The sequence below is a fragment of the Echiichthys vipera genome (genome assembly GCF_963691815.1).
Source record: "Echiichthys vipera genome assembly, chromosome: 11".
In the NCBI taxonomy this organism is placed as follows: Eukaryota; Metazoa; Chordata; class Actinopteri; order Perciformes; family Trachinidae; genus Echiichthys; species Echiichthys vipera.
Genome location: NC_139836.1, coordinates 15,574,070 through 15,593,321, shown reverse-complemented (window position 1 = coordinate 15,593,321; position 19,252 = coordinate 15,574,070). Strand labels below are relative to the sequence as shown.

Sequence of the window (19,252 nt, the reverse complement as noted above, 5' to 3'; positions counted from 1 at the left end):
CATGATACTCAGACAATTGCACTGTTGTTATGATTTGCAGTTGTTATGCCAGAAATAATCTGAAAATATGTGTTATAATAATAAACTGAGTGAGATTGTTACAGATTATCTACTGAAACTGATCATTTTCCTAAGATAGATAAAGTAAAAAATATATTTTACTTAAAAAGTAAAATTGGATCTACGATGTATTTCTATGTGACCATACAGTATCTCTGCTGGTAATAGATGTTTGTGAAGATGTCATTTTAAAAGGACTGTGTGCTGAGGCTGAGCAAAGTCATTCTTTGCTGAAGGCTAAAGTAATAGGATAAATATGATAGATCTAATTTGGGCTGCATACTCTATTCATCTATCCTGTTGTTGATGTTTATGTAGAACAACATACTCTTTTCTCTTTTTCTTTTGAAGGGCATTGCTTTTTTATTTGCCAGTAGGTGGAGACCAAGCTCCATGCGTGTTGTAGGCACAGCCTCCTTACAAATCTAACCTTTAAGTGGAATTTTCTTTAAGGCCATATTTGGCAGTACTGTCCATTTGTCTCCTCACAAATAGAATAATTACATGTTGGACATAAAGATCCTGTATTTCCTCCATTGATGCATGTTTTTCTTCAAGTTGAATGACTTGTATTCAGTGGTGATCACATTTAATAAGCATGTGTATGTTGAATGAGCACTCTCTGCATTATGTAATTGATGTTTGGAATCATTTTATGGCCTTACAAAGCTGTGATTTGGTGAATTGCTGTCTGTCAGTTTTTGGAAAATATAAATATAAATATATTCATTTTCCCCTGGATACAATAGTTTAATCAAAATTATAGTTGACACACTAAACATTTCTGTAGCAGTTTTGAATCCACACAAGTAAGTACAGTGTTTTCAATTTGGCGACATTATATAGTAGTTCCATTGTTCTTTTAATGTTTTATTACTTTTGAGCCTGTATTATTTTTTATATTTTATAGGTGGGAGTTGACGTTTTTTTTTTTTTGCACCCATTTGTTCATTAAACACATGTTTGTTAAAGATGTATGTTAAAGAACACTGTCAAAAGGTCTCTGAAGTCTCACAGTTGCTCAGACTCCTTTTCCTATGATGGCTACTGTTCAGTTAACAGTAACATAAGTAGGTCAAATAAATGTATTTCAGTTATGTTACATCTTTGGTAGATCAAAGCATGCATTTATGAGTGCATGTGTGTAGTATAGTTATGTGCGGTGTGTTTTGAAGCTGAGCAAAATCTGAGTACAAATGATGGAGAGATAAGTTATTTCAGAATGCAACTGTAACAGCAAAACACAGGAAGTAAAAATATTCTGTCAAGTTGAAATGTTACTTATTGTCTGTAGAGGAAACCGTTAGTTGTTCATGATGTTCTACACAGTGTAATGTTAGATAAACTGTACCTTCAACTTGAGAGAGGGGATACATGTCTCTGAAAGAGAAACACCCACTTCCTTTTAGTGCCCAAATAGCTTTTTGTGATCTTTGATGAACCCTAAGTTTGAAAGCCTAGCCTTTCAATCTTCAGCCTCTGTCCATTTAAACATTTCCTTGGACTGCTCAGTATTTCAAAGCAGTGGTGCATAAGACCCTTAAGCAACAGGGCGAAATACCCTTGAGACCTTTAAATAAATCATTGGCTTTCTCCTTTTTTAATGCCATTTGTAGGGGAGACGTTGGAGAGGATGCTATCCTCTTGTAAATAAACTGCAAATGCTTTATTTTGGTTTGCGATTCTTGCCCACCTACTTTTGAATTTTTATAATACTATTACATTGGTAATATTACTTTCACCAGTAACGAAAAGTGTAACAAATTACTAATACAATTTCAGTAATAGTATTACAACATTAAAAATAACTATAACAACCTCACTTTTGTTGCCACCCCTTTACTGATTTGAAAGCCAACAATCTAATCACTTACTTAGTTTGAACCAGGTGTGCTTCTCATCAATCCAGCAACTTTTATGGAATCATAGGCCGCAGAAAAAAACCTGCTTGTTCGAAGCAGCTACTCTAACTTTCAGAGCGCACATGCAAAGTTTGATTTTTGAGGGGAAAAGACAGGGTGTAACAGAAAAAAGTAATATAACAAGCAGTGTGACAGATTACTGTTGGCAATGAGTAATAAGTAAAGTAGAAACATAACTTTTGAAGTAATGAGTAATAAATTACATTTGTCTAATACTGCATGCCGCTGTGTACAAAAACACAACCTACAGCTCTTCACTTTTACCTTTGTCCGCCTTGAAATATTCAAAACAGGGATTCTGACATTTAGACCATTGACAAAATGTTAAGCCTGCAGGTTCTTCCCAATGATATAAGCCTCTGCTATAAGAATATGTAGTAGTGTAGTGTACAACTGATGCTGCATTTTTGAGGCTAATACTGAGACTAACAAGTTAATGTAATGATCACTTCAATTGTATGTTATTAAAGTGTTTTAACAAAATTTTACTGATTGGGACATTTTACTGTTAAAAATTTACTTGACAAACTAGATTACCTTAGACATAATTTACATTTCTGTCATGTAATTCCTTGTTAGTTATTGGCTTACAAATTCACTAATCAAACATTCACTGATCATTTTGACCATTCTGATGGTATCTAGCTGCTTTTATTTTATGCAGATGTCATTAGCCTGGTTCAATACTTGGTGATAATTCACATAAACATAAGTCAGAAAATGTTTAGTACCTGCTGTATGTTTCCTACAGTATTCAGTACATGGTATGACTGTAATAATAGTAATAATTAATTTAATTAATGAACACCTCCTAATTTTGCAGTAAATATGTTAATCTAACAAGATTAATCATTGATCATCAAGGTTAATCATTGATGGATGTTTCTGACTGTTGATCTTTGAAAGGGAAACAAAACAATCCACTAAACCCCCTCTGCACTTTTTGGAAGAAATGTCATAAAGGATTTGGTGTTACCATGTGTGCATAATAGAAGTATTTTGTTTTAAAGGCAGGATTAGCTCTCCTCCCTGCTCACCCGACAGCCTTAATGTTATTTAAATCCGTCTGAAAAGGGGGCTTAAAAGGAGAAACTCCTACACAAACATGTATTGGCTTATTTTACTTATTTGAATCTTCAAATACCTCTTTTACTTTGTAAATGTACTACTACTGACAGATGGCATGGGGCAGCATGTGGAACCAAACAATAGCATAATGTATTCTTTGAACTTTTCTTAGGAAAGCTCAATGGAGCACAACCAGCCATATAGAAATAATGTTTAGTGCGCACTGGTCTTCTGGCTCAGGAACCTTTTGATAATGCAGTGCATGAAGATGCATTAGACGCCTCTAAAGAAGTTTTTCTGTATCAGCTCAGTATTCATGTCCTCTTTCAAATTGATGGTCCCTACTTCCTGCAACAATGCACAAGGGGCCCTGTGGAGTCCATTTCTCCTACTGGGGATATGGTGGCTTCTTTTCAACCAAACCAAATGTGCCATGGAGCCATGAAGTGAAACAACATGATACAATGACAACAGGATGTTTCACTTTGTGACAGTCCATTGACAAGCAGATGGCAACAAACTACATAAACGTTGCTGAACGCTAGATATTCTATAGGCAGACTGAGCATCTGCAACCTAACCCATAGGTTTTCACAGAGTCCGTTTGAAGCCTGGGCTTGAGTTTACTGCTTGCTGCCACCTTGTCAGTTTGGAGTCAATAAATCTGAATTTGGTTGACAGTGTGGAAGGTAGATGGGGGGGAGTTAAGCCAAGAAAGTGGCAGTCAAAACAGCTGAGAATAATAGCCCAGGAAACATGTCAGTCAAAGCAAACATCCTGCTAATTTACTGTAAGAAATGTGAGTCATAGCAAACCTTCTGATGTATTGTATTAATTCTAGGTGCCTATTAATTAAGTGTTAAGATGCTGTGATATTGATATTCTGTGTTTTGGTTATACATTTAAAAAGAAAATCAGGGTGTATTCAGTGTTTTTTGTAGTTTTGCTATTTAATGTTAAACAACATGTACCTTTGGCATGTTTCCAGAGCCTGTTAGCATCAGTCAGCCCTGCTCTTTCATAGTTGTATACAGCTTGTAAACAGCCTAGTTAAAAACTGCAATTACATGGCATAATTATAAAAACTAAATTATTGAGTGAATTTAAGAATTGTCAATTATTTTTTTGAAACTGAATACATCTTTTCTTCCATCTTGATGTTTATAAGAAGTGAGAGTGCAAGCTCAGAGTGGCTGATAGATATTTTGTGTTGATGTCCTCACATTGTTTCCCCAACTAGCACTCCACAGTATGAAGGCTTTTATAGCCTCACCCACCATGTTTCTAAAATATACTTCTCTTATGAGTAAATTTGAGTGTACTATATATACCATAGTACACTGTACTATATATATATATATATATATATATATATTATACATACATATATATATATATATATATATATATATATTTATATTATACATATGTATATGTATAATATATATATATATTATTATACATATATATATATATATATATATATATATATATATGTGTATATATATGTGTATATATATAATAAAAGAACAATATAAAGGGTTAAGCGAGGACATTTAATAATTTATTCCTCTTTGTCTGCCACTTCCCAGTATAAGATCTGCTTAGAGAGTAATGGATGCTACATGGTAATGCAGTATGACCTATTCTTTTAGTTTGTTAATATTCATGGTGTTATGATTAATTTTACCCATTGCTTTAACTCACAAGCATATGCCAGTGGCTGCATACTGTGCATGTCTTGCATTTATTGGTTTCTGGCATCATCCTAAACCCAGTTTGTCTGGCTGTAAATGAGTGTAAATGGATACCTTAGTGGAGCAATGAGCATGTGTTTATTGAAAGTAATGCCCTGTCACAATCACAGCTGGTGCAAAGCAAACCTCTATAGCAGTGACACACATTTGTCTGCAACAGAGAGAGAGCATGTTGTGACATATAGTCTATTTGGGGGGGGGGGGGGGTGCACTGCTCAGGGCATGTATTTAGTCGTTTTTTCTTGTGTGTAGGTATGAATCTTTGAATAAATTGTTAAAACTCTGTTACCATTGTATTTGATTTTGGTGACTGGAGTTGAGCACTAACTTAAATTAAAAAGCACTACTGTAATACCAAACGTCTATTAAACATAAATGTAAAACAGTGAAATTGATGTATTTGTGGTGAGCTGTTTGTCTTCTTGCACATTTTGGTTTTGTTAGTATCACAATGTGACTTGTTCCAATACATCACCTCAAGGATGTATTGAGCTAAGCCAACCATGTTGTTGAGCACATCGATGTGATATGCTTTTATTTTGTTATTTTGGGGTCGTCTTGTCTTTGCTGACATCCATATGCTGCAGAAAGAAAAGCCCCCAGCTTGAAATAGCATCCCTCTATTCAAGTGTTTTTGCCTCATCTCCGCTCAATGAATTCCTACTGCATTGAATGTTGGTCTTTTCTCAAAAAAAAGAACCAACCAAAAGAACCAAACAAACAAGAAAAGGCTTGGTGTAGAATAATGAGTTCTTTCACCAAGGACATGTGTATTGCATCCTCTGTGTCCATTCATACAGAAGGTCGACAGCTCTAATGAATTGGATCATTTTCTGATGCAGATGGCTTTTTCCTATGGAAGTGGTCAACATTGAAATAGGATGGTTACCTGCTTTGTGAGTTTTGCCTAAAGTAATATTAAATATACAGATGCTAGAAGGGTAATGTGTTCAAATACAAATGCCTCTTTAATTCAATCAATTTTTCAGGGTTAGGGTTCGCAATGAGAACATCGCGCCATTTGTCAATCACTCTAAACACACCCAGCTATTAACTGACTTTTAATTCAATTCAATTTTATATACAGTGTCAAATCTTAACAAAAGTTATCTCAGGACACTTTACAGAGTAGGTATACACCACACTCTGACCTATTTATGATTTACATAGACCCAACAATTCCCCCTAGTACGGTGACAATGAAAACCTCCCCTTTAACAGTCAGGAACGTCGGACATTCCCAGCTCTATGGAGGACGGCCATCTGTCTTGACAAATAACACTCATAATAAAGAAAACACCTGTAAAAAGCCTGCTATTGTTAATGTGGCTGTAATTGTTAACATTAGTGTGGTTTGGTCCACTTATTATCCCAAGATGAATTACAATAAAGTTGATGGAATTATTCAACCTACACAGAAGTCTTGTTAACTATAAATACACCATGTTAAAACTTCCCTGGTTAACAGTATTAACCTCAATTATTTAAGCTACTGTTAAATGTATAATATATGGTATTATCCTTAAAAACAGTGTATAAACTAATACAAAAGTAATTTCTCTTTATCATCACTTATGACCCACCAGAAGGAAAGTGGTATTGTCTGTATCCGCCCGTATTTTGTGGGTGTCTGTCTGTGGGTGTTGGCAAGAGGCACCAGCCCATGAAGGTGTTAAACCCTCAGCCAGTAACAGCGCGTAGGGTAAACAACTTTCTGATTCCCAACCACAGCTTTATCATGCCCTTCCCTCTCAGTGTCACATACTGACACACAGAGCACAGCAGTTTTTTTTTTATTTACCAATAAAAACACATACACATGCCCTACATTCACTCATAACCTAAGCATTACTAACTAATTGAAATAAGTAGCTAATTGTATTTCCTGTATCATATAAGTGCATCTAATAGAGCAGAAGTCTTCAACATTATTGAGGCCAAGCCATGGACCCCTCAGATCGAAAGGAGCGGTATGCCTTCAACAAGAATTATTGGTTTAGAAAGATTAGAAACATTGCTCCTCAAACTCATGACATTGGTGAGTAATCAATCTAGATCGCCACACTCAAGAGTACAAGAGAGTAATTTGAGCAGTAAACTAAGCAAGAAAGCAAATCACAGGCCTTGATGCTGAAATTCTGGGACCCCATTGATGTCGTTGTGTTTTGTCAATACCTTTTTTGCTTTAACCACCCTGGGTATCTACTGTAATGTAACATAATCCTCATACAAAGTTGTAGGATATGGCTTCCTAAGAGTGTGTTTTTTGTATGAATGTATATGATTGTTGTGAAAAATATGAGAATATATTTCACTTATTTTGTTGATTAATTCAGCTTACATAGTTACATGCAACTGCCCAAAGGGTCAAACCAACTGCCCAATAGTCACGTACTGTATGTGATGTGTATGTGAACAGTGTTATCTAAAACCAATGGCCATTGATGCTATGCATTATGTTATCAAGAGACAAATTAGGAACATATTCAGAAAAGAGACAAGTAATGAATGGTTGTTTGAAAGGAAAGTGAAACTGATAAATTGGATTTGTGGAAGAACCTAAATGTGAGGTGTACTATTTCAAACATTTATTCATGGATCACTGACTGACTATTTAATGTGTCACTGTGGAAACAATGTTTCTTAATGGATTAATATGTGATCCCTGCCCTAGATTTGCCATTGGAAGGTTTTGAGGTATATTATGAGTTTTTCCAACTGTTATTGCCATTTGTAAATGAAAAGGTGTGACTGAAAGGAGGGATTATATTACTTTATTGCTGTATAACCTGAAGCATATGCTTCACATAAATTAGTTTTGATGTGTACATTGTCCTTAGCCTGTCACAGGAAAGTCAACATAATTTCAAGGGGAATGAACAGAGTACATCACACAGTGATAGAAACTTAAAATGTAAACCTGAATAGAGAATATTATATATCATAAACTTTAGAATGTTGTTATACTGTATGCTAGCAAGGGATTATAAATATTTAGTGTTGGCAATATTTGTCACAAAAAGATATCTTTGACTAATTGTTGGATTTCAATTCTTTTTTTATATCCCTATAGCACTTTACTCCATCATTCTATTCTGTGTCTTCCTATGGATCCCCTTTGTTTATTTCTACTACGAAGAAAGGGATGACGACAACATGAATAAATGCTCGGTAAGAATTCACCTGTATATTTCTACACACAGCACTATGCTAAGATGCGGTTCTGAGGAATTTAAATTCCATTCAGATGACTCAGGTGTGGCTGAACAATTTGTTAATGCAAAGCGTCTTACAGTAATTGCAGTTACGGCAAAATGAACCCATGTGGTTGCACCCAATTAAGCATTCTACATGAAAAACAATGAAAGCAAATGTCCACTCTTCAATTTTGATTCACCCACATCTTTAAGTACTGCATGAACAACAATATATCCATGTCAAATCAGGTTAATCAACACAGTGCATGACAGATAATGTGTTTCTTCAGTAATTTCGCTTTAATGCTTCGTCTGTTTTGTCAGTATTTGGTGCACTTGTACTGAAGAAACATCTTAATTTATTATTTTTTTTATATATATTTAAAGATCAAACATTAAATCAAAACCTGAAACTAGTTAATCAGTATTTTCTTTGTATAATTATATACAGTAGTACAGTAAAATCCATCCTATAAGTATCTTCATCAGTTTATCTAGTAAAAAGTATTCTTACTGACTATTCAGAGGGAATAAACATACAGTAGATTGTTTTTAATAATTGTTTTAATATATTTTTAATAAATGCACCCGACTGATCTGTCGAACCCTATTATTGACTTAGATTACTTTCTTTGTCTTATGCGGTTATGAACTTACAGCTCTATTCATACTCAAAATCAACAAGATTTAGCTTGAAAATAATTTACTGGTAGTGAAAGATACCGTATAGAGTTTTTTGACCACTCGTAATGCTGTAAAGCAATATTTTGTATGCTTGTATTTTGCCATTATGCATTCACAGGATTTGTGTATCAAAAAGGTCACACATACATAACATTCACACTAAGGTCACATGATACGTATTTCTGTTGACTGCAGGAGGCAGTAAACCATATCGGTAGTCAGTGCAGATAATGTAACGTAAGCAGTGGAAAAAAGGCTTGTTGTTTTAGGAAATTCAGTCAGCCTGTCTTCAAGTCCATGAAGATGCAGACAATACAATTATACTGTTTGTGTAACATTAAAAACGTCAATTGACTACACAAGCTTAATAAATATAAGGGAAATTTTCTGGCAGTAAAAAAAGTCAATTTTTTTCAAAACTTTGCACCACTGTATTCATACTGTAAATCATAGGCTGCATATTGTCACCTGAAATTTGACAACATTTTTATCCCTATCTGTAAAAATCTTTTTAGCGAGTTATGTACCAAACACTAGCTATTGCACAGTGCCGTTTCTCCTTTCTGTGTGTCAGTTTTGAGCTGACAGAAGCACTTTCTGTAACAGACAAGGAGGTCTTTTGTATTGTTACTTTAAAAGCACCTTGAATAGCACTGGGAGAATGTTATCGCTGCAGGTCAAACTAGATCTACACTGACTCTGTATAGCTCTTACTCACTATAGTCCTCAGCTAAATGAGGTTTATGACCCCCTTCCATCACTCACAACATATAATAATATTTTATTTCATTGCCGTGATTGACCAGTTTAATGTTTTCTTTTATTACAGCAAGTGAAAAATGCTTTGAAGTATACAACAGGATTTGTCATTGTCTGCGTGGTGCTCCTTTTAATTGGGTAAGTCGGTGAGACATGGGTGGCTTCTTCTGCTTCAGTACACGATAGGTGGAAGGGAGGTGTGGATATGTCATTGTGTTCAGTTAATGAGAGGAGGACCTCCCAACAGCTACAGCACCATTTGTCTGGCCATGATAAGCCATTCAAGAAAAAAAAAAAACTACAAACCTTTGTCTAAATATAGTTTGTATTCTTCTTCCATCTGATTCTAAACTAAATTCAGCAAAGCCCATGTGGACGGAATATTGAATTTTTTTTGTGGCATTGTATGTTGTATCTACAAATCTGTATTGATGCACATTCTCAGCCACGTCCCATTTAGTAGCACCTGCACTATATAATAGATTTCTTTGCAGCCATGACAGCAACACGCCCTGGAGTTCAACCTATACGATGCAATGTGCTTTCTCAACCATTAAATGGTGCATTGGAGGAAGGGCGTACCTGGTTTGGGAAAAATAAAGGACACATGACTATACTTTCTTACAGCTTAAAGTTTGGAAGTTAGGACTTTTTCTTTATATAAATGGGACCAATTTAGCCCCTCTTTTACCTCATGAACTGGAACTATTGCTTCTTTGTTCTGGCAATTGTTGCTTTGGTCCTTTGATTTTCAACAACATGATAGCTTTTACTGGGAGACGCAATGGCTATGTTTGGTGTTTTTATACCTTGTAAGGTGTTAAACTCCTTAAATCAATGATCTTTTACTGTTACAGTTGCTGCTGCTATTTTTTCCACTGCAAAACACGTATCTTCAGTGATTTAGGCTCACACCCAGTGTTTAAGGGCGCACTCACACTGTCCATCCGTACCGTGCCCAAGCACGTTTCACGGCCCGTTTTTATGAGAGGTGGGCTTTTGTAAAGCACGTTTGCACATGTACGAGCATGAGTGTGCGCACGTGTACGAGCACGAGGCCTACGGCGATTCTGATGTCATTGTATGTGCGCCTGTTCGGACATAGAAAAAAGAAGGACGGACCATGCGAGGACATTTAAAACAATGGCGGCGAAAGGTTCACGTTGTCGTGATGCGGTGGTGGAGTGTTTACTGCAGATTTGGTCAGATGAAGACAAAAACGTTACCATGTTTTCTGCGCTGCTTTCCATTATGTGGCCAAAAGACAGCGCTTTTGTAAACAAAGTGACCCATCGCGATGACGTCAATCAATGCGTGTGACGTGTTACGGCGTGATGACGTATAGGCAGGCAAGAAGCATTTGCTCCCAGGTAGTGTGAGTACAAACGGGCATGGGCTTTAGGGTACTTGTCCCCCCCCTCCCTCTCCCCCCGCTGGCCAGCCCGTTTGTACTCACACTGCCTGGGCCTCGCTCAAATGCTTCTTGCCTGTCTCAGAGTTTTTGTCCGACTGTTTTTTGAATATTTTCATCCGCCCAAATCTGCAGTAAACACTCCACCTCCGCATCACACCAACGTGAACCTTTCGCCGCCATTGTTGTTGTTGTTAATTGTCCACGCAATGGTCCGTCTTTTTTTTTCTATGTCCGAACAGGAGCACATAAATGACGTGAGAGCCGCCGTAGGCGACGTGCTCGTGCTCGTACACGTGCGCACGCTCGTGCTCGTACATGTGCAAACGCGCTCCACAAAAGCCCACCTCTCTCAAACGGGCTGTGGATGGCCAGCTGGCCGCAGCTAGGCGCGGATCGGTTGCACTCACACTGGTCAAACGCACTAGGCTTTACCCGCAAAACCTGTTTTGGCCCAGTGCGGAAGGACAGTGTGAGTGCGCCCTAAGACGTATTCTTTGTGTTAATACATAATACAGATGGTATTGGTTGCTTTTATAAAGCCCCGATCGCAACTCCATAGTTTAGGTGCCTTCAAAGTAAAGTTTATCACTTACTATAATTTACTGTAATCGTTTACTGTAATTCTAATTTTAAACTAGGCAACACAAGTCAAGCTGTTTATTATATTGTATTTACATTGTGTCATAGCACACATTGCATTAAAGATGACTACCAGGAATTTCTCTTGAACACTATTCAAGATGAGGTTTCTGTATTAATCATTCTAAAAAACTACTTTTTTTAGAGTTTGACACGGTACACCCTTACTGCAGAAACAGTGTAGAGTTCAATATGGGTAAAGGTCACTTTCATGAAGTAATATTTTCCTAAAATGAAAAATGAGACATAACATGATTGAAAGGAAACAAATTCACTTGAGAGAGAGCCCTTAAATTTATCTATTTTTTGCATGCCAGGAAAAGTGATGTATTTATAGTATATACGGGTGTTCTGAAGAAGTGCTGTTTCAGACAAAATCTGTTTTTATTTTGTCCCCCACAACATCAAGGAGCTTTTCCGATACAGTTTATCTAACTATCTATCTATCTATCCATCTATCCATCTATCCATCCATCTATCCATCTATCTACATAAAGGAACAGCTTTTGTAGGTCTGTCTGTGAGGGATGGGTTTCATTGGCTAAATCTAATTAGAATTATTGCTTAATGTTATTAGGTAGGGAACTTATTACAAAAAACAAAATAAGGTCATCTGCATCTTTAAGGAAACACAGGTCTAACACAGTTGATTGGAAGATGATTGTATAATGATTGTATAACTTTATGGCATGGATGTTTGTGTAAAGTGCTGACGTGACCACGGCAAGTCAGAAGAGTCATGATTAATATTACTAAATGTAGCGGCTATAAAACTTTAGATATTATGCAGAGTGTTTTTTCCTTTCCAAAATAAATTGAAAAGGATAGCAGGGAAGGCAGAGTTCAAAAGACTGTCCATTGTGTAAATAATAGCAATTAATCCAGTATTCCAAGGTCGACTAGCAAAAGGTCAATAAAACTGTTTGCAAGATCCCTTCTATATGATTTGTAAGACCAATCTATGTTGCTGTGTATATATATATATATATATATATATATATATATATATATATATATATATATATATATATATATATATATATATATATACGTATATATATATATAAGTAAGGAAAAAATGCATTTATTTTGGAGCTTCATATGTGTGTAAAGAGCACACTGTAAAAGCTTCTTATACCATATTCGTGAGAGCATAATGTTATATGCGACATAAATAGTCTGTGTAGTGGGATATTGGATGTGAGACTGAAAGTAAATTTCAGTTTTTTCTGTATTTTCTCTTGCTATATTTCATCAACAGCAATGGCTCTGGTATATGTTCATCTGTTGTGGAATGATTCAACATTGACAGTGATTTGTTTTTCTGTATTTTCCTTTATGTTTGAAATCTGTGTTTGAGTCATAGAGGAAGTACACCAGTTGCTGAAACCCTCACTGCCAGTACAAAGACTATACTTAAGCACTCTGTGCACTGGATAGAGTGACAGCCTATAAGTAACTGAGTGCATTTTTACTTTACTTCTGCTAAAGTATTGTTTCATTGCTTTCAGAGCCTTTGTTCCACTTGAGGCCCCACCTGGTCAGAATTCCACCCAATGGGAGAAAGTACAATACATTTTTGAAGAGCTTGGGAGTAGTCGTAAGTATAGCCTCTTTAAAACATATTTTAGAAATCGACTACATGTCTAGCCACACTGATCAGAGTAGTCTAGTGAAGTCCAAAGGTTTGTTTAGACAGAAGCTGGATCAAATTAGACGGGGTGCAATTACTGACAAGATAGCACAAATTCAGATGATGACAGGGTCACACAATTTGAAAATTTAACTCAAGCAAAAAAAGTTTTATGACTCTACTTTACAAAAGTACCAAAGTTTGTATATTTTGAATTGGATTTTTCAGTTTTTAGGTCATACGGGTGTTGGCATGTTTATAAATAATGCAATGCTTCAGAGGGTGAGTTTGCTGGAAATATTTTAAATGAACCGGTCTGCAAACTCTGAAACCCGGGTGATGATTGGCAAGGGCACATTCTGTTGTTATACGGAACAAATCAGAATGCATAACAATTGATGAGGTCCAAATCAATAGTAATTTTTTCTATGCATGCAACTACATGTATGATAATAGAAAACCTGTTACATCATGCCTTTATTGATTTATGTTCACCAAAAAGGTAATATTGCCAGATTTTACTGTCCACTCCTTACTAAGCTTCAATATCAATGTGTGATAAATTCAATTTCACCTGTTATAATAATCGAGTACTGATGTTCGACTGTGTCCTCCCAAGACTGTGAAGACAGTCTCCTTGGGCATCTTCACTTGTTGAATGGAGGTTTGCAAAATGTAGACTCCTAACAGTCCTCTGGCCTTTTGCCATCTGGGGATCAAGGAGCAAGTTTGGCCATCTGTTGCTCTTCACAATGGTGGACCCCTACAAGCTCTTCCTAACCTTCCTCCCTTGGCACGGGGGGGGGGGGGGGGGGGGGGTTGCTCAGATGCTGAGGAGGAAATGAGAGGATCATCTCTTTTCTAATTCCTCATCTCTTCTCACTCCAGATGTGGGGTTAATTGAGTAATGGAAAGGCACTTTTGCCACATAATCCTACTGACCTGCCTCTAAAGATGCTAGAATGTAATCCAGATCAGTAGCTGTTAACGTTGGTAAGACCAGGCAGTACAATCTTGGGTTTTTGGACTTGTCTCAAGGTGTAGAGGATGGGAGTCCAGTTTTAAATAGGAAGAAACACTGCATATCTTCATTATCAGTGACAAAGTAAAACTATACTGATATTAAACCTGACATTCAAATATACGCGTGTATTTACTACTGTGTGTATGAGCAAATATAAGCCAGAGCAATTGTTTCAAACAGTGTATTTCACTCTTGTCAACATTATGTACAGTATGACTTACATTACTACTGAAAAGCAACCATAGCATACAGTGTATGCAGCTGTGCTTTTCCTATTTTCGCTGCACGTCTGTTCCCCATGTATTTTGCTTTAAAGACTCCATAGATCTGCTGGGAGATGTTAAAGCCTGAAGGATTTCACCTTTCCTACATTTAATTCTGTTCAGTTAATCTCGATTTTGTTGCGCTCTCTCTGTTCACTTTTCCTGTATTGGCATTGTGACTACATAGAATACTAATGATAATGCAACTATGGCTGTATCTATAGCTGTTTTCAAAGTTTCACACACCAGGCAGCAATGTGTCCAAAATCAGAATTTTTCAGCTTTTTGACCTGTCAGTAATCTATTCTGAGAGAATTTGGGTTTAAACATTGCATTGTAATGAAGTGTAACTCATAGATGAGACACCACTCATGGTATTTCAATCAGACAAGACTTCATTAGAGTGAAGAATACATTTGTTCCATGGTGCACGATGAAGTGAGTTGAGTCTTTGGCAATTTGACCCCATCGTGACGTAGTATATTTAGGGGGGTAGTGGTGATATGATTAGGTTTGAATGTTCCCCCCTGAGGTCTAGACACTGGGGGTGCTGAAGATCTGAATGATGGGATGTGGAGCAGGACTGGACACTGGATGTTGAATTAGGTGGAGGATGAACGCAACGGTTCGTACTGAAACTGACAACTTACAGGAAAAGAGAGAAGAGATTTAAAGTTTGGCAGAGCAAAAGAAAGAGATATTTCAGTAAATATGAAAGTATTGAATACATTTGCAGAACTATGTATTTGTCAAGGTTTGATTCTGTACATTCCATGTATAACTTGTTACATTCTGAATTGAAAGCCACTATGAACAAAGTATCCTGCAGTAATTGTTACATTCAGAGTCTTGTATATTTTTTAATTTAATCAAACAATATCATGTTTCTTCTTCTATCATTTCTGTGCATACGTAGTACATAGTTTAAGCTTTGTGTTTTGCTGAGTTTTAAAATGCCAATGATTAAAATGGAATCTATTTTTTTTCATTAATTTGAGAATTAAGTTGACAGATTCACGGAGAAGGAATTGAAGTGATGCTGTTGATCTCATCTTAATTGATCTTGTGACATTTTCTGCCATCCCTCAACTGTGGGATTAAAGCTACAATATGCCCAAAATAACTTGGTAAACACAAAATACTATCTGACCTAATTTTCTAAATTTTATGACTTTTTCAGCTTTACCACACACAGAGAAAATCATTCTATGTTGTCTGATAACTTTCTCAACTTTGCTGAAGGCCTCCACATGCTGTTGATGGCAGTTGTCATTGTTGCAGTCATGCAGTTTACCCTCCCATCCCATGAACATAGAGCTGCATCCTACTTACTTTTGACGATTGTGTCATTCCACAGAAGTAGGGGGCTCAGGCTAAAAGAGCTCCTTAATAACCACCTCTCTGTACAAGTCTCATGCATGCACACAAGCCTGAAGGGCTATATGCAGGGTGAGATAAGAGCTACCTCATTTCATTGGTGTTGGAATCGAAGCCGTACAGATGTGGAAGCACCACCAATAATAGACAAAATTCCGTCTGTTTAATCCCCGGAAAATCTGCTCAAGAAACCAAGAAGACTGGCAGCATATATCCATCGTTTGCTTTGTGTGGAGTTCATGGACAGAATGTTCTCCATGCAGAACATGGAGCTATTGTCTATTTTACCAAGCTCACCACTAAACAATGGCAACAAAATCGCAATGAAACACTCGGGGATAGGAAACATGTATTCAAATGTTAATGTTCAGCGCAGCTGTCAGACTTCAAAGTTTTCCTTTTTGCATACAATACAATAGGGAGCATGCATATAATTTATCTCCATTTTCCACCTCTTTGTCTTGCTGTTTGTGAAATGCCTCTAAAAGAAAGTGATAAATGTTATAAACAACACAAATTATACATGCCCTGAATACTGACTTAATATTCCCAGTCAAATGGCACTGTCAAGGAGAAAAGCAAGCAGAGAGCCACCTATGCCAATGCTTACAGGTGGGCTGTGCACTATGAAGTTGCTGCTGAGAGGATGCGGGATATCTATTAAGCGACAACTGTGTAGCTTTTTACATGGAACCCTATAACAGGTGGGATCTTGACAGGGGATAGAGGCAATCAGTCTCTCCATCAATCCCTGTCTTCCAATTCCAGCTCTGACAGCTGGTGTGACACCTACTGTTACCCTTGCCTGATGGGTGGTCCAGTTTCTGCCTCAATCAAAGGTGACATACATCAACTCAATCTACATACATTGAAAGATCCAGCTGTTTAAAAAATCATGATCAATGTATGAAATGACGACCACAAAAAAATAGAAAATATGTGACTCTAGAGGTAGACTTTCCCATAGTACATTCATTATAAGCAGATATAAACTCCAATAGTGCCAGAATACCAGCATGATTCCTTGTCCTTCTGAATAACCTGCATCCAATTGGGAAGAATATTCCCCTTAAGAACATTAGCGGAGAGCCACATCCTAGTGGTTCCAGATGGGCTGTGTTGTTGGCATCAGGTTTGCGGTTGATTCAGATGCAAAATTATTCATTTTAGAATTTCTTGTTAACCTTTTTGAGGTGATGGATTTTCTCTCTACAATTCCTCAGGCTCCATAATAACATTGAAGACACTGAAAAGGTGGTTCACCCAAATAACTAAAATACGAAATTTTCACTTACCGTAATCGTACCTAGTCATGTTGTATCAGTACTGTCCTTGCAGATGTTTTATGATATCTGCCACCATTTTGAAGAGGTAATCCAGGGACCCACAAAAGATGGATTTAAAAAAGAATAATCAAAATGAAAGCAGCAGCGGATACCAAGATACCCTGACTTGACCTTAAAACCTAATAATAATATTAGTTTATACTATTCAAGTATTGAAAGAGTTCTCTTGACATTTTTATTATTTATTTATTTTATTTTGTTCATTGGTTAAAATGTTCACTATACAGCATATACCTTCACTAGAATTGCTACTGAGAAGGTTGCTGCAACCTCGATAGCTCATACAGCCCCTGCAATAGGGTCTAAATTCAAATGGAAATGGAACATTTCAGCTGTCAATGTCAATGACAGCTGACAAACAACAAAGTTGACTGAAAATATTGTCGAAGTGCACTCAAGAAAGTAGGCTCTTGATTATTTGCGCATGTGGCAAAGTGTCCATTGATATATATTTTTTTCAGAGGCCAAAGTCAAGGTCTCTAAAGGCTTTCCTGTCTTTTCACCTGCAGATGGTCTGCCTGCTCTGTCTTTCTCCATCAGCTCCTTGACCTTGGTTGGCATGTTGGCAGTGATCACTTACACGGTGAGTTGGGACCTGAGACAAGTTGATGTTGTTTCCATGTGTTCAGTGGAGCTATACAGTATATGCACAGTAATTCGGACAAATCATCCAATGGGAAGACATACATATACAATGTTTTGAAGAAGGCTTAATATAGTAATCTTCCTTTTGCACATTTTTGTAACTATTATGCAGTAGAGTTTTAGTTTTTTTACATAACTGGTTTCCTATCTTCTACGTTGAGATATACCTGGTGATGGAGTGGCTTTCCAGTTTAAGTAATGCCTTTTGATTTTAGAGCTTGGCTTAAGCCCTCTTCCACATGTCTACTGTAGTTACTGAAAGCTCCAACATGACCACCTTTTGAAAGTATTCTAGCCATTTTCTAGTGTACAGTTTGTGTGGTGGCAGCCAGTGCTGTACTGTAAGCTGGTTCTCTCTCAGTTCCATGCTTGAGTCATTGTTAAGTAAAAGAAAAATGGGTTTTGGGGTACCAGCAGACAAAGTTGATGTAGCTGCCCTCCAAAAGTCATAGACCTCTCGCATTTACCATGTGTCTAAATGTTTCAGATACGTTCAAAGAGCACAAGTACCAGTTAGGGCTAGCAACCTTGTTTCATATAAAGTCAAAATGGTGTATGGTAATGATTCAGCTGAGGTTTGGTGGCTCTTGGATGCACTGAATATGTTCTCTGAAACAGTTACCGATGTATTTATGTCCTCATCCTCAACCTCAAAGTCCTTAGCCCAGGCCTTGATCAAAAGTAGGTAATATATGCTTTTTTTTTTTTTTATTCCATCAGCATTCTTTCAGCAGTTTTCTTTTTTTTTTTCAGAAAAAATGACTGTCCATTTTTCATAGCCCTTATCTTGGTAACTAGACTGAATATCCCCTGGAGTTGGTGGCATTGTTGTCGGGGTGGTGGTAGTAAAACAGAATTGTGCCTACTGGGGAAAAATACAAAAAAGAAAAGAAAAAACCTACTCAGCTATCAACCAGGAGAGTGAGAGTAAAAGTGACAGCCAACCCCAATCTATCCAGATTCTGTTGAGCTCAAATAATCCCATTTGACAAATCACACAACAATTGAATTTGGAGCTCTTAATGAATAATACACAACCTATCCAAGTAAGTTGTAGATCCAATCTCACTTTAGGACACGCAATACATCTCAGCTGGGATTGTATCCACTGTTTTCTCACTTTGCTTCTCACAGTCCTCTAAAGCGTGGATAATAACTTAGTGCATTTTGAGAATGGAAGTGTGCTCAGATTTGCACTGACCCCATGTTGTTGTTGAACTGTGAAAGCCCTGTGGAAATCAAAACTCCTGGAGTGTCTTTGTTTTTGATGTTTTTCTTGTTTCGATAAAGTCAATCAAAGAAATCAGGCCTTTGGGCAACAGCAGCAGCTGCCCCGCCCTCTTATATTCTCATGCAGACACAAATGCAGAAACTCTTTTTATCTCACTTTTTATCCTTTCATCTAATGCATTAAAAACAGACACGATTAGTGGACATCGCCCAGGAACACTTCCACAAACACGT

At 37.0% G+C, this 19,252-nt stretch overlaps 1 protein-coding gene across 1 annotated transcript in view; it reads left to right on the top strand.

Moving 5' to 3' along the window:
- lmbrd1 (LMBR1 domain containing 1) overlaps positions 1–19,252 on the top strand; it is a 56,656-nt gene that overhangs the window by 7,822 nt on the left and 29,582 nt on the right. The window contains exons 4-7 of the mRNA XM_083922662.1: positions 7,881–7,978; positions 9,518–9,585; positions 13,012–13,100; positions 17,653–17,726. Coding sequence (XP_083778788.1) covers positions 7,881–7,978; positions 9,518–9,585; positions 13,012–13,100; positions 17,653–17,726 — 329 coding nt within the window. The remainder of the gene's footprint in view (positions 1–7,880; positions 7,979–9,517; positions 9,586–13,011; positions 13,101–17,652; positions 17,727–19,252) is intronic.